Below are 14,636 nucleotides of genomic sequence, written 5' to 3'. Positions count from 1 at the left end.
GTATGTTTTGCCTGTTTTTGACGTACTGCGGGGCACGCAGTCAACACAGAGCTGTGCCGGACCCAGAACGAAGATGCGTGCGATGTATTTGGCCCCGGGTCTCTCTCACTGCCGCGTCACATGAACAAAACATCACCGTTGCGTGCGCTTCAGGGTGCCTCGGAAAACATCCAATCAGAATATTACACATGGAACGCCATAGCAGAAGCTATGAGGGGGGAAAAGTTTTCTTTTGCCTAAATCAGGAGTCGGAGTCTTTTTGGCTGAGAGAACCATGAACACCACATATTTTTAAATGTAATTCTGTGACAGCCATACAATATGTTTAAAACTAAAAATACAAGTAATATGTGCATTTTATGTAATTTCAACACTTTTAAAGTACAATAAGTCTCTGAATTCTTTTTAATAACTTATATAAATAATAATAATTAAATAATAATTATTAAATAATATTTAAATAGTTATTTTAATCCACAGAAACTCTTGTACTTACGGTCAAACTAGCAGGGGGAGGCGTTGGCTCGGTGGCGTGCATGGGCAATAAATGTTCGCATTTTAGAGCAAATAAGAAATCAGCCGTCTTGGCAGTAATGTGAGACGGACATTGTAAACTAGTATTTTTTTCTTGTTTAAGGTGAGAAAAAGAGTATACTGTAATTTGACTGTGTATATTAGTGGATTGCTTTATTTTAGGATGATTGTGATGTGTGCTGAGTGTTAATATAGTTCAGAAATATGTTAATCGTTAAGTATTGTAATGTCCGTAACTATTCCGTGGGCCCTTGAAGAGGCCATCAGACGGCAGAGTAGTGACGTAGCTGGAAGCAAGGAGGAGAGAGCGGAGTTGGCATGTTGCGGATGCCGCTGTTATTTTGTTTATTATTTCTATGGTTGCCACAATAAAGTGGGAAAGTCATCACCGACTCCTCTCCTTCCTATTTCCACATTCGGGGCTATTACAGTATGTTTACGTGTGACTGCAGATGTGTTCGTAATGGCGAGCGGACGACGAGTGAATGCTAGAAGTGTCTAAAATGCAGAAGTTAATGTTTTGTCACAAAAACTTGTATTTGTTTATTCATATAATTATAGAAGAATCCGCATTTTAGAGTGAATAAGAAATGAGCCATCTGTGTGCAGCAACGCGAGACGGACGTTTTTTCTTGTTTCAGCTGTGTAAGAAAAATGAAAATAAAGCAAAATTAAATGTGTAACAACAGACTGAAACATTTCATCCCTGTCTGCACCACGCTACAGATCCATCGCTATTATTTCAACCGACTGCCACACGCATCATCAGACTTCGAATGTCCTCCACAGCTGCACCTGAAGTGTCTGTAGTGCCCCGACCCGAATGTCGCCTGATCACTGGCTTGCATATAAAAAAAAAATGTGGGCGCCCCTGACTGGTTGCCTGCCAGGTTTCCCCTGAGGTCCTAGCGCTCTTCCCATTACATGACTAAACTTTTTTTTTTTTTTTTAATAATTGAAGATTTGTCTGCGAGCCAGATGCAGCCGTCAAAAGAGCCATATCTGGCTCGCGAGCCATAGGGTCCCGACCCCTGGCCTAAATGCTTATCAAGTACAATTTTTTTCTTGAAAAAGACATTTATTCTGGGCGGTATTAATGTTGTCGTTTACTTAAGAGAGGCATGGTCTACTGTTTTTAGTTGTGATTTCTTAAGTATTTTTGAATTTAAGAGTAAACATTTAACGCGTTTAAATGGGTGTATTTGATTTATTAATATACACTGTATTGTCACTGTCATTGTAAATTTGTTTTTTAAAAAATTGGGGGGAGGCGCAATAATATCACATAATGCAATAATTTATGACATAATTTATCGCAATAGGCCTAGTCCACGACCACATATATCAGTATCCATTTTATATCTATCGGATTTTTGGGGTTGGACAATATCGAGTCACCAGTTAAAAAGATTCTCAGACAACTCTACAAAAGAATTAATAAAGCCAACAAGAATTATTGTCAGAATTTTTTATATATTTATCATTGGGAATATGCACACTTCAGTGATCCACCAAAATGTCTTTGTGGTAAACTCAAGGTCAATTTAAGCAGCTATCTAAACGCTACAGGTGTTTCAATGCAGGTAATACAAAGTTACTCCACTGTTCAAAGTATGAGTATGGGTTACATAAATAATTTTGACATTAAATTCCCTTTACATGACAGATGTGCTTTTAAACATTGATACATGCACAGTGCAAAAATATATTTTGCATTTGTGTGGGTGGGATTGTCATTTGTTTATACATCATTGCACACACATTTTTACCGACACATTCATACTTTTTCTTAAAGCTTGTATTGCCCAACCAGATGCAAAACCTTGATGCACACAGGTAGTAACTAGTTTTGCCCAATATGAGTAAATACTGGTGCTTTGGTGACTTTCACCATTGAGTGAAACAATTACAAATCAATCCTTAACAGTGACATGACAATACACTTAGACATTGACCTGTTGTGATAAACTTAAGTACTACTTCTCTCACCTCACACATACACAATCCCCACTTCTAAACATGATGGAATAAGAAAAAAACATAACACAAGCACAATAGTTATAGTGAATGGATAAGGAGATGTAGAGAGGAGATACACTGGCTGTAACAAACATCAAATGACTGCATTTTTGTGGAAAAGAAACAGATTTCATATTGCTTTGGCCTATTGAGTGCAAAGCCTGCTCGTGTCAACCTCCCCTGGTCGAGTAGATGCAGAAGCACCTGAGAGCCGCCAGTCTGAAACATCAGGGAAAGTCACTGGGCGTGGAAAATCCACCGAGGTTCTCAGTCTTTTCCCCTGCTGGTGACTATCTAGACGGAGGCTTTTGATTAGAACCCCGGTGAGTCTTTTTGTGCTGGGAAGTCTGTGTCTTCCTGGTCCCATTTTCCCGGGGACAGGCACTCATCAGTGGAGAAATCCTGAGGGTTTACCCCAATGTCCAGGACCTGGGGGTTAGTGCGAGACTCAGCGAGTCTGGGAAAGGACAGAGCAAGAGACATTTTAAAAGGAGAAGATAACAACTGAGAATACTTGTGAACAGCGACACATGGATATAAAGATGAGCTCTAGACACATGTTAAAGATTAGCCACATGGCTATTCTCTTTGACAGTGTAATACCCAAACTTTAGGAATAATGGCAAAAATGATTCTTTAGCAGGCAGACAAGATGTATGATAAATGAATGGATTATTCTTCTTCAAGAGCCCCACTACAGTTCTGAGCAACGCGAATGGTTGGTGGCTTGTTGGAATGAATGTATGGATAATAATATATGGAGATCCAGACAGATGAGGAGGGACAATGCTGTGGCTTTTACAAGCTCTAATGAAAAATATTGTTACCTGAGCAGGATTCAAAGCTATCCAGACTGCGGCTGGAAAGGGGGCAAGCATCACAAGTCAGGTAACACTTCCAATAAATAATCTAAATAGATTCATTTGCGTTAGCCACTTCACTGGCTACTTTAGATTTTTGAATTGCTTAGTAATACCAATAGCATATAAACAAAAGTAGTTAACATGGTAAGTACAAACTAAACTTATAAATAAAAACGAGGTGACGTGAAGTTGTCCACCTGGGACTTTTTTTTTTGGGTGGGGGTCACTGACAGACTCTGGTTCAGTTTAATGATTAACATGTCTGATTTATCAGGTTTTTGGCATACAAGAAGTTTAAAGCGGGGCAGCCGAAAAGTGTCATTGCATGTAATCGACTTTCCTATTGATGATTTTAAAATTAAGAGTTTTCCGGTAAAATATTGTCTATAAAAGTTGTAAAGCAATAAAACAACAAAAATGGATGACATGAACCAAAAGATAATTTTTAACCCATTATAAAAATATTTTTTGAACAGATCATGTGACAAGCACCTTAGATGGTCATTTGCTTTGCTTGGCCAAAACCACCCGAGGACCGAAGAGGCAAGACGGATATCTGTAATTTTTTCAAACCTCAGCTTTCAAAAGCGACAACAACTACTGAGTAAGAACCAAGGATTGAAAATGTGAACCCTGAAACGCCAGAGAGCACCGCCAAAGGTGAGCTGAATTTTAATTTGCCTCACTAAAAACACTAATTGTACAACAGAGCCACCATCGGTGTCTTGCCAATGTAGTTAACCCCGTCAAAAATTGTATCCCCTGGCCGTGGGAGTGCACACATTAGTTTTGAGTAATGTCTACTTAATTAATTGAAGCCAGAAAAGAACCATAGCTATAAATTTTGAACATCACGTTTTTTTTTAAACTGGAGAAAATCCATACAGGACTTGAATTACAGTAACAACAGTTATAGGTCATCCTACGAGTAAAACAGTAAAACATTGCCTTTTTTACATTCTGCACGAATGTTACATTATACAACAGATTTTTTTTTTTTAATGGATGGGCCATGTTTTAAAACCTCGTAGATAACCACATCACCAAAACACGAAAATCAAGCAAATAGGTGCAGCGCAGTGGCGCCGCCACGGGGATACAATTTTTGACAGGGGTAACTACATTGGCATGACACCAGCGGGCGTACCATATTCAATGACTGACGATCTTGGTGACAAGTCTTAAGCAGCCTGATTTAGAATTCTTCTCAAGTTTGATAGGAAACAAAACACGCTCATTTTCAACTTATAAATATTTTTGTTGGTTAATTTTATTGCTGACACTCAGTTTCGGGGTCATCAACATGTTGTGCCCCCTGCCCTAAAAGTCAAACTCCGCCTACGGTTTTTGGACAAAAATTGGTTTCAACAGTTGGATAGAGGTTGCAACAACTAAAACAGCTTACATCGAGAAAAAAATGATAAAGACGAGCAGTTCTTCAAAGCGCAAAAATGCAGAAGAGGCCAGAGTTGCAACTGATACTTTTTTGCTTATTTCCCCTTTGAAGAAACATATCTTCAGCACCGCCCTCTGACGATCATACGGGATTCATAGAACCGTACAGGTACATTCTTAAGTTTCGTTTTCATCAGCCCCCAAATTTCAATGGAATAAGGTATTATAATATTTTGTAGGCCTTCTGCCAGAAATCGTTGTGAGAAAATATAAGAAATATATGTCTGTGCAACAGATTCATCTGCATGCCTGGTGCCATAGAAAGCAGGAGCAGCTTTCCCAACCAGTTTGATTTCTAATATAAATCAACTTTTTCCTAATGATTAACATTAACCTACCCCTAAAGTAGCCTTCAATTATAGAAAAGCTTTATCCGTGCTAATGCCAGGAGCATTCTCATTAAACAGAGAGTGGGAGATTTATGAGGTTGGGTTGTAATTGCAGTGTGTGGACAAAAATAATCTCTGATAAACAAAGCAAAAAATAAACTGCCTCAAGATATTTACTTGCATAAATTGTAGAGCATCATACCCTTCATGAAAAAAATTATGTACTAATGTGCAACAAATAAAACCGTGGTGGTCTTAAATTAAAAAATATAATACAGTAATAATAAATGGATGCACCACGCATCCTGGCAGTAAACACCTCGAAGACTGCCATTGCTTTGCTGAGGGCATGCAGTCTAAAATGGTTCATGAATCACATCTCTATTCAGATTACTTTATGGATGGCACATTAGATGGAGCGATTCCAATCATAATCATAAACAAAACCAATGGCACACTTCCAAGAATGTACTCTCAATGCAGATTAACATTGCTTGTTAAAATGACAAAATTCCTGTGTTTGCTCCAAACCAGCCTTACTTTCACAATCATTACAGCATAAAGAAAATCACTTATAAAACCAGTTAGAAACAAAATGCAAAAAGGGCCGCGAACCACTCACTCACTTTGGGTAAAAGAGGGTGGGGTGAGCTTTTTTTTTTTTAACCAGTGTACAATAAACGGCATTTGCACCACTAGATGGCAGAATAGCCACATACACAAAAAAACATTAAACGCAAACCAAGGTTACCAACAGTTTGAGGAAGGTCTTTAGTTTAGGGTCATTTAACAGTTGATGATTATTGTACTTTAACTTTTTTTTTTCCATATAAAATTCATTGTAATTTAAACTGCCAAGGAAAGAATACTGTGTTGATATAACAATCCTAAACTCCTTCCAAACATTCTGTAAGGACAACAGAAATGGCAAACATTACAGTGCAGTACACAAGTACTAACAGGCACACTATTAGATGGCCCTTCATTGATACAATTACCAAAAGATAAAATAGCCAAACTCTCTGCCATTCACAAAATTAAAACAATAATTCAAACTCTTAAAGAAGTATTACATTAACTGCACTTTTGTTATTGGAACAAAATTGTTTTGAATACTTTAGTAATGTAATAATTTTTGTAAAATTGATACAATTTTAATGTTTGATTTAAGCACACAGTTCGAAAATATCTAATGTTGAGGCTGAGAAGATTATAAACACAGGTCAAAATTTCAACACAACAGCTCTCTTAATGGCGTACCGCACGCATGCTATTTTTAGACCGTGACGCCGCATCGTAAAGCGGAAGTAAAGTAAAAGTGGGACATTATAGACCCGCCCTCGCATAGAAGCAATGTTAATTCTGCTACATTTCTCCGGTAATCTTTCAAAAACGAACATGCTGATCACGCATTGCTTTTTTGGAACTTGTAGAAACGACTCTAGACATTAAGGATGTTTTCTTCATACGTTTCCCGAAACCAAAAACTCAGAGGACAAAATGTGACAAATGAATCAACTTGCGCAGACGTTTTAACGCCAGCTAGGTGAAGCCAGGGTGAAGCCATTCACATTTCATATGCAGTAAACATTTTGTTGGGTTGGCATGCTCCATCAGAGGACAAAGAGGTAAGCCATTTTGATATTTTTAACTTTTAACTTTTTAGCGTGACGTTGTGACGTGCTGCTTCTGCCTGACAATGAATGACCTAAAAAGAATTAAAATGGTATTTGACTGCCAGTTACCTTTTCTGTTGTTAAAAAAAAAAAACTTTAGTAAGGGGGAAGTGTAAATAAATTATAGAATTAAGATTTGTTATCAATGAAAAAATTAAAAGTGTTCTTTGGCTGTCTCTGAGTAACATTTGCGATCACTACACAAAACTACCTAAATTACCCCCAAGAACGGTCAGAGACGTTGGACAACCAGAAGACATATAAGAAAGACAGGGCTGGTGGTAAAGGATAGCTTGTTGAAACAGGAGAATGTCATTGTCAGTTGCGTCCATAAAAAAGCTAAGGCTATGCTTAGGTCGCCTCGTTTTTTTCGTCTTTTTCAGCCTTCAACACTCAAGCTATCTCTTTAAATGAACATTTTTATGTTCTTCCACATCTTTGCCAATGAATTTGGCCGCAGGGACATCATTTTCGGAGAGAATTGGTAGGTTTAGCTCTGTAAACATCTCCTTCGTACACGGTTTCCATTTATTTCCTATTAGGAACAAACGGTGGTATGTCCCCTTTTTGCAACAGTAGCTAATGTCGTGAATATTAATGAGCGGAACTGACGTGTTGTTTGCGGTAGGTACGCCATTAATTGGCTGCCATTGACTGTGCTAGATGTCCAATCCATTTGAGGCGGGTGGACTGGCAGCCAATGAACTGAATGTTTATTGGCTTCCACTCTCCAAATGGACTTGACGTCCACTAGTGATAACTCATTTAAATTCACTGAAGGCTGAAAAGAGCCACATCATCGTCAGTAACACCTAAAAAGTTAAGGTGTTTTGAGCAGTAAATCAGTGGTTTAAAAAAAATAATAAAATCAACAACTACCTACCTTGAGAAAGCCTCATCCAGACCATCTTCGAGCTCCTGAAAAACAACACAGATTTTTTTCTAATCCGAGCAAAGGTCAGAATGTGCATTAATCAAGTAAGTGACAAAGAAACCCATGATCATTCTGACAGGGCTCCAGCAACCCTCGATAGAAAAAGAATAACCTTCCAGAAGGACAACCATCTCTGCATCTCACTAATCAAGCTTGTATGGTATAGTGGCCAGATGGAAGCCACTTCTGAGTAAAACTGAGGTGGCAGGCCGCCGAGAGTTAAATCAAAAGCACCAGAAGAACTCCTTATAGTAAGAGACTAAGTTTTCTGTATTGCATTTAAAACCTCGAGAGAAGGGGAAAGTAATATATTCCTTTTTAGAATAAGGTTGTAATGTTAAGGGTTGTGGATTCCAACTAGTTAATTTACCACTGTGGCCACAGCAACTGAACAATCCCCTTATATTGTACAGTTCCAGTACAGCTAATCTAGGTTTTTCTTCTTATACGGAATGCAAAGCATAAATTTAGGGATTAATTGACTGTGTCTTACCCATACTGTATTGTTGTTCTCCGTTGCATGATTATCCACCGTAAAGGGATTCAAATCAGTTTGTATTGTTCCTGAGTGGACCAACGTTAAATTGTTGCCTTCTGCCAAATCTAGAAGTTGTGTTGAGGCCACCTCTGCAAAACAAAGCCAACACCAAAAGAAAAAATTAACATATTTGATAGATTTATTTTTTTCCATATATATCTTTAATTACAAACTGTTCCGCTCATGCCACCATTATTAGAGTGTGCATTCAAAATCCTGTTGATGCTTGCATGCAGAGCTGTCAACAGACTTGCAGGGGCCTGGGGACAAGAGACCAATAGCCCCCCCACCCCTGCCACCGGCTTGTCACAACAACATATGCAATACTTTTGTTTTGCAAGCAATGACAGTGTAAATTCAAATTATTTAATTTCAGATGGACAGTTAAATTTAACAGACCATGATGTGATGTGACAATATAAATTTAAAAATTCCATCTATTGTCCCATTTAGGCTACAATACAATACAATACAACTGAGAGTGCTATGCCTGCCTGCTAAGCAACAAAACAGTATAACTAAACATCCTGTGCCTGCCCCCCCACATCCCTGGGGTTATCAAGCCCTCAAACGGTGATGCGCCCAGATTTTTTGACAGCAAACTCATTTACAAAATCAGTGAAATCCAGTTTTGAGCAAGCTGACGCTCAATGGAGAGCATGGCTAGGTTGTTAAGCCTGCCCTGTGATATGGTGGAGCGTAGGTAGTTTTTTATTATTTTCATTTTATGTTGTGCTGTTTCGATGATGGATTCGTATTAGCGTTTGCTATAATACACAGTGGGTTGTAAACCCAAGATAAATCCAGCCGCCGGACCAGAGTCTGTGCAGCCTCGCGCACCTGCTCCTCACAGACTAACATATATCCCTGATCTCCCATCACCTTCTGTCTCCTCGGCTCAACGCAAGCAGCATGTCTTGTCAGACCGCAGCTCAATAGGCTACAAGCAGCCGGTTGCAGACTCGAATTGGGCTTTGGTCACGGTGATCGCGAATGTAAATGTTCAGTGTTAGCGGCCGTTGTTCACTTACCGACATCACCGTCCACAGCCAACTCTAGCCTTAATTCTCTGGCTTCTTGTCCCCCTTTTAAAAAAAAGTAATAATTTTTTTCTCGTTCACTTCTATGATCATCATCTTTTTTTTTTTTTTTTTTTTTTTGCACACGCGATTTATGGCGACTCGCCATGTTTAGAATTTATAACAATGACAGATTTAAATTTCCCGCTTCACTGCAAGTACTTAGTGTAGCCTTGAGTGCACCAGAACGGGGTCAAACCATTCTCTGCTAAGACAGAAGGGGTGGGGGTGGCGTTGTGCAAAAAAAGGAAAAAATAAATATTTGAAATATTTAACATGTTAAAGTTTTTAAGTATATATCAAGTAGAACATAATATTTAACCAGACAATTATTGAAATGAAAAAATTATGTAAATGTAAAGTGAAATACATTAAGGGTCATTCAGGGGCCCCTATGGTCCTGAGGCCCGGGACAACATACTCGGTTGCGCGCCACCTGTCGACGAGCTTGCTTGCATGTTAAGGTTTACTTCTCCTTAAAATGCCAGCAATATGAAGCAATTAACAGAGAATCCCAAAATTTGAAAAATAAGGTCCTAATGAAACCTTCAAATTTGTAAAAAGAAAAGTCAAAATAAATATGTGTAATAAGCGCTCAGATATCTCTAACCCTTGCTATATTTTGTTTTTTTCATGGAACCTGCAGATGCATGTGTTGACTTGCATCCATAATTTTTTTTTTCAAAAAGAAATGTCAAAACTCTGAATCAGTCTTAAAATCATGAAATTTTTATGGTGTATCAAATGTGATACATACGGCAATATAGGGTTAAGCATCTAATAAATCTCACTGAAGTTGTCATCTTTGCTTTATATGATGAATGAGCATGGAATGACTCCACTGTACCACAATGACAGCACTGACCTGTATTAAGATGTACTCGCCGAGTGATTAATGTTTGTCAATTATAAGTGTCAACCCTAATTGTGAGCATGCTTAAACTTCACTCTCAAGCTAATATTGTTACTGCTGCAAGATCTAATCTAAAAGTCAGCTGATACTGTATCTTCAAATAATATTCCTATGATTTATCGTTTCTTATCAAAAGAGAATCATACTGTTTTGGCATGTATGTAATCCAATTCAAATCAACCTCTCTCGTCCAAGTCTGCCTAGGCTTTAAAGTATTTACACAAATCTCGCCTTGTGAAAGTATTATGGATGATGGAGCTGTAATTTGTTAAGGGGCGAGTGGATTGGTAAGAAAACACACGGCTGTTCATCAGTTGCCTGGAGAGTATTGTACTTCATGACAAAAGTGTCATCAGTGATCCAGAGTCTCACTGACTCAGTGGCAGGCCGCGTGAGCGAGCAGTAGAGTAACAGGGGCATAAATATAACCCGGTGATGTCTCCAATGCTGAGCTGTCCTTAATCCCTGCCATTACAAGCAACAATTCAGAAATGTTGCCAACTGTAGTATTGACAAGAATCACTTTGTAAATTACACCCTATCTGCTTAGAAGCATAATATAAATTCCAAAAGCCTCTTTTACACCCTAAAAATCCTATAGGCCTACTTCATTTGTCCCTTCTCCCAAATAAAATGTCAGAACAGATTTCGGAGATCCCTTTATAGTTTGGGGCCATTTGGCTGGAAGGATGAGGGCAAAGCTAATGTCAGATGCTCCTGGACTTGCATCAAGCCGAACCCTCTGTTACCAAACGGATCAGAGAAAACGTGAGCATTAAATATTTGATGTACCAAGTGTGACAGGGAAAGGACATACCCATGGAAAAGGATGCAAACACACACACAAATATATGCACACACATGAATGGATGTGCAGCCATTGTGCCACTGGCAGCAGGATGTGCCTTATCTCAACATGGACAATACCCACAGCTAATGATGCCTTTAAGGATGTCAAGCTCAAATAAATGTCAATAATTTCCTGTTCACAATGCATAAGAGTAGAAGCCGTCTCAACAATGAGGTCACAGGAAAATATCAGATATTCCAGTGGAGTGTAAACCAAATTGTAGCTGTATCTACTAGAGCTGGGAATCTTTGGGCACCTAACGATTCGATTACGATTACGATTCAGAGGCTCCGATTCGATTATAAAACGATTATTGATGCACCCCCCCCTCCTTTTTTTTTTTTTTTTTTTTTTTTTTTTAATTAAATGTTTTGTACATTAGTTCCAAAATTGTTCAAAAATCCTCTCAGGCTAAACCAAACTACTATTTCAGTATCAAGTTAACATACAGCAGTAAACAAATATACAAAAATAACAGTAAATAAAAAACTCCAGTCCCCATTCTGTAACAGCAGCTTTAAAATACATTCAATTAATTTAATGTTGTGAATCAACTGTTAAAGTTGTTAAAATTGCTCCCGTTATTCCATAATTTCCCTTTTGTCTACTTTCGACATGTGAAAGTTTTAAAACTATTTTAAAGATAGATTCAAGTCAATATTTTACCGATTTAGGAGTATTTTAGATAAAAAGTTTAATTAGGTTTGCCTGGAAGGTTCGCTACAACAGCCTTGCAGGGAAGTGTACTGCTTTAAGATGGCGGTCGTTTACTAACGCTCGCATCTAGCTTTTTGTAGAAGTGCTGCTCACGCTACCGAATCAATGGTGCATCTAGTCCTATATAAATGATATCTACCATTACATTATGTGGATGACGTAGTTTATAGCAGCTTTTCGGCAGCAGTCAGGTATGTTTTTGGGGTTTTTTATCTCGTGGCATGAGTTGAGCTAGAGCCGTGAGTTGAGCATTGGCATTACCAGAGGGGCCGGGTGATGAGAAGCATGATGTTTAGCTACTCTCGCTGCGTTCTTCCTTGTTGCGCCCCAAAGACCGTGCGGCGCGCTGAGTGTGTTGTACTTCCGCTTTACTTGGCATATTTCAATAATCGGAATTTGGATGTTTGTGAATCGTTCTTGAATCTTCCATGGCTGAATCGCGAATAATCTAAGAATCTGAAATTTTGCACACCTCTAGTATCTACTACGTATCCAAATTAAAGAAAACCTAAAACTCAATAGCATCATGTGCATTCACCTTTAATCTCATTTTCTGTGCATTACAGTGAAGCCACACAGACAAAAAGACCTTAACGCAAGTCAAACTTTGACATGTGGCTGATTGTTGTTCCAGGTAGCATGATGTTAGGTGACATGACTGACCTCCCTTCAGGCTGCCAAGGCTTGCAGAGCTGTCTGACTTGGCGCTGTTGACTCCTTCCCCATCTGAACCAGACTTCGCTCTCTTCTCCTTTTCTGCATAGGTGACAACATAGCAGTTCAAAGGGTGAGGACAAAGAGACAGGGTGCATTTATAGGAAAAGTCAGAAGTATTCGACACAGGAAAGTTACAACAATGGAGTGATTGTCCTTGCACAACAGTTTACTCATCTAGTGATGAGAGGGGGAAAAAAACAAATGTTCTGCCACTCAAACAGAGAATTATACGTTTAAACAAATAAGCAAGGACAATTGGTGGTTAAGATTAGCGCACTTATTGGAATTCAGTTAAATTATGAGGCACTTGACTGCCAAAAATAAAATGTAATTTTCTGTTCCCTTTAAATTTGGTAAATATTAATAAAATGGATTAATTTAATGGTAAAGTAGTAGTTGTAGTTGCTAATGTATTACTAAAGTACTTGTGTTTTCTGAGCTAAAATGGTTTGCTGGTTATCCCATAAGATGAGGCAGTTTGGTGGAAGCTGTGTTATAAATCTTTCCCCAGCAGTTGTGGTTCAGATTTGTTTGTAATGAACATGGATTCTGCCTCCAGCTGAAGACATGCCATTTCGGAATTACAACTTGTGAGTGGTTCTGTGTTGGAATGCTGGTCAGTTGCATGTGGTGGGAATATTTGGATGCTTAGTTTGTTTCTTATACAAATACCCTCTTCCTGCTTTGATTCGCCAGTCTTTCCCCATTGCTTCCTTAGCTACAAAATATATTAAAATGAGATTCTCACTTTAGCCAAGTACTAAAGTGTGCATCCATTGTACTTAGATGGCACTGCAATGAGTTACAAGAATACATAGCTCCATATTCTTTTAAACTCATTGCCTGCCATTAACAACAATAGACATCTAATTCATTTAAACTGTGAGGGCTTGCTTCAAAGGCTCATGTTTCAGCTTGATGGCGCAAGATGTCCAATTAATGAGGGGGGGGCTGAATGAGTGAATGTACATTCACCCCCTCCCAGTCAAAAAGAACTGGACATGTAGCACTGTCAATAGCAACTAAGGGTGTCCCGATACAAACACGTGTTTAGAGTTCGGCCCAATCGCGCCATTTTTCAAAGGATCGGAATCGGGTGAAAAGGATAAGGTTTTTCATTCAAAAAATGTTTTTATGTTTTTATGATTTATGCTCGTACAGCCTTTCATTCTCCCTCCTGCTGCTTTTCTTGGTCAGCAGTGCACTGGAGTTTGCTAGTTAAAGTTAACAATGATTGACAGGTTTGTAGCTTTGATCTTGCCAGAGAAGCTTGGTAGCTCTGCGATCAAAGGCGCAGATGTGTCAATCATCGTTTACCTTGGTACACAACAGCGGTAGTGTGCTGTGGCAACTCATTGTGTAAGTGAGAGGCTGTTTTCAGCAGCGTGAGCAGATTTGAGTGGACTCACTCAATGAAGCATTTAATAAAGACAAGGATTTTTCTGTGTTATTCTTGTTTAAAAATAATTTACATCATGAAGGTGGCACGGTGGGACAGTAACATGTTTAAAACCTTTGGGGGGGGAACAAAACACTTTTTTTTCGGTATCAGATCGGGACTCAGTATCGGGATATTCTCAAAATCAGGTGACTCGGACTCTGGTGCAAAAATATGCGATCGGGACATCCCTAATCGCAACTAATGAGTTCTTTAGTGGTAAAGAATGGAGAGAGATTAAGCAGAAATGAAGGTGTGAATATTAACTCAATTTATGCTTACAATATTGTGAGGCCCTCAGTCCTGCACACCATCAAACTATAACATGCCAGGTGGATAGATATGTGGGAACTGTCTCACCAAAAGGCTGAATAAATAAGGACCTTTTCAAGAAACAGTTATAAATGACCAACACAGATACTACCACATTTTCTTTCCCTTTAAAACATACCCATAACGCAGCACCTTCACTCAACCTTCCTTCTCAGAAAGAGTTGAGCTTGCAAGGGCCGTTTCAAGGGGAAAAAAGAAACTAAACAAGGATGGGAGGCTGAGTGTGCTTTGTGCAAAACAA

The 14,636-nt window shown here is 38.8% G+C and overlaps 1 protein-coding gene across 2 annotated transcripts in view; it reads right to left on the bottom strand.

Annotated features, from left to right (window-relative positions):
* Positions 1-1,746: 1,746 nt before the first annotated feature.
* The window catches only part of ldlrap1b (low density lipoprotein receptor adaptor protein 1b), a 43,439-nt gene continuing 30,549 nt past the window's right edge, over positions 1,747-14,636 (bottom strand). Inside the window, exons 6-10 of one of the 2 annotated variants that reach the window (XM_057859535.1) lie at positions 12,571-12,663; positions 8,304-8,437; positions 7,760-7,794; positions 3,381-3,412; positions 1,747-3,010 (exon numbers count right to left, since the gene is read on the bottom strand). In XM_057859535.1, coding sequence (XP_057715518.1) covers positions 2,964-3,010; positions 3,381-3,412; positions 7,760-7,794; positions 8,304-8,437; positions 12,571-12,663 — 341 coding nt within the window. In that variant the 3' untranslated portion in view covers positions 1,747-2,963. The remainder of the gene's footprint in view (positions 3,011-3,380; positions 3,413-7,759; positions 7,795-8,303; positions 8,438-12,570; positions 12,664-14,636) is intronic. The other variant, XM_057859534.1, reaches the window with a different exon arrangement.

This window comes from Corythoichthys intestinalis, chromosome 15 (genome assembly GCF_030265065.1).
Source record: "Corythoichthys intestinalis isolate RoL2023-P3 chromosome 15, ASM3026506v1, whole genome shotgun sequence".
In the NCBI taxonomy this organism is placed as follows: domain Eukaryota; kingdom Metazoa; phylum Chordata; class Actinopteri; order Syngnathiformes; family Syngnathidae; genus Corythoichthys; species Corythoichthys intestinalis.
This window is presented reverse-complemented; position numbering and strand designations above follow the sequence as displayed.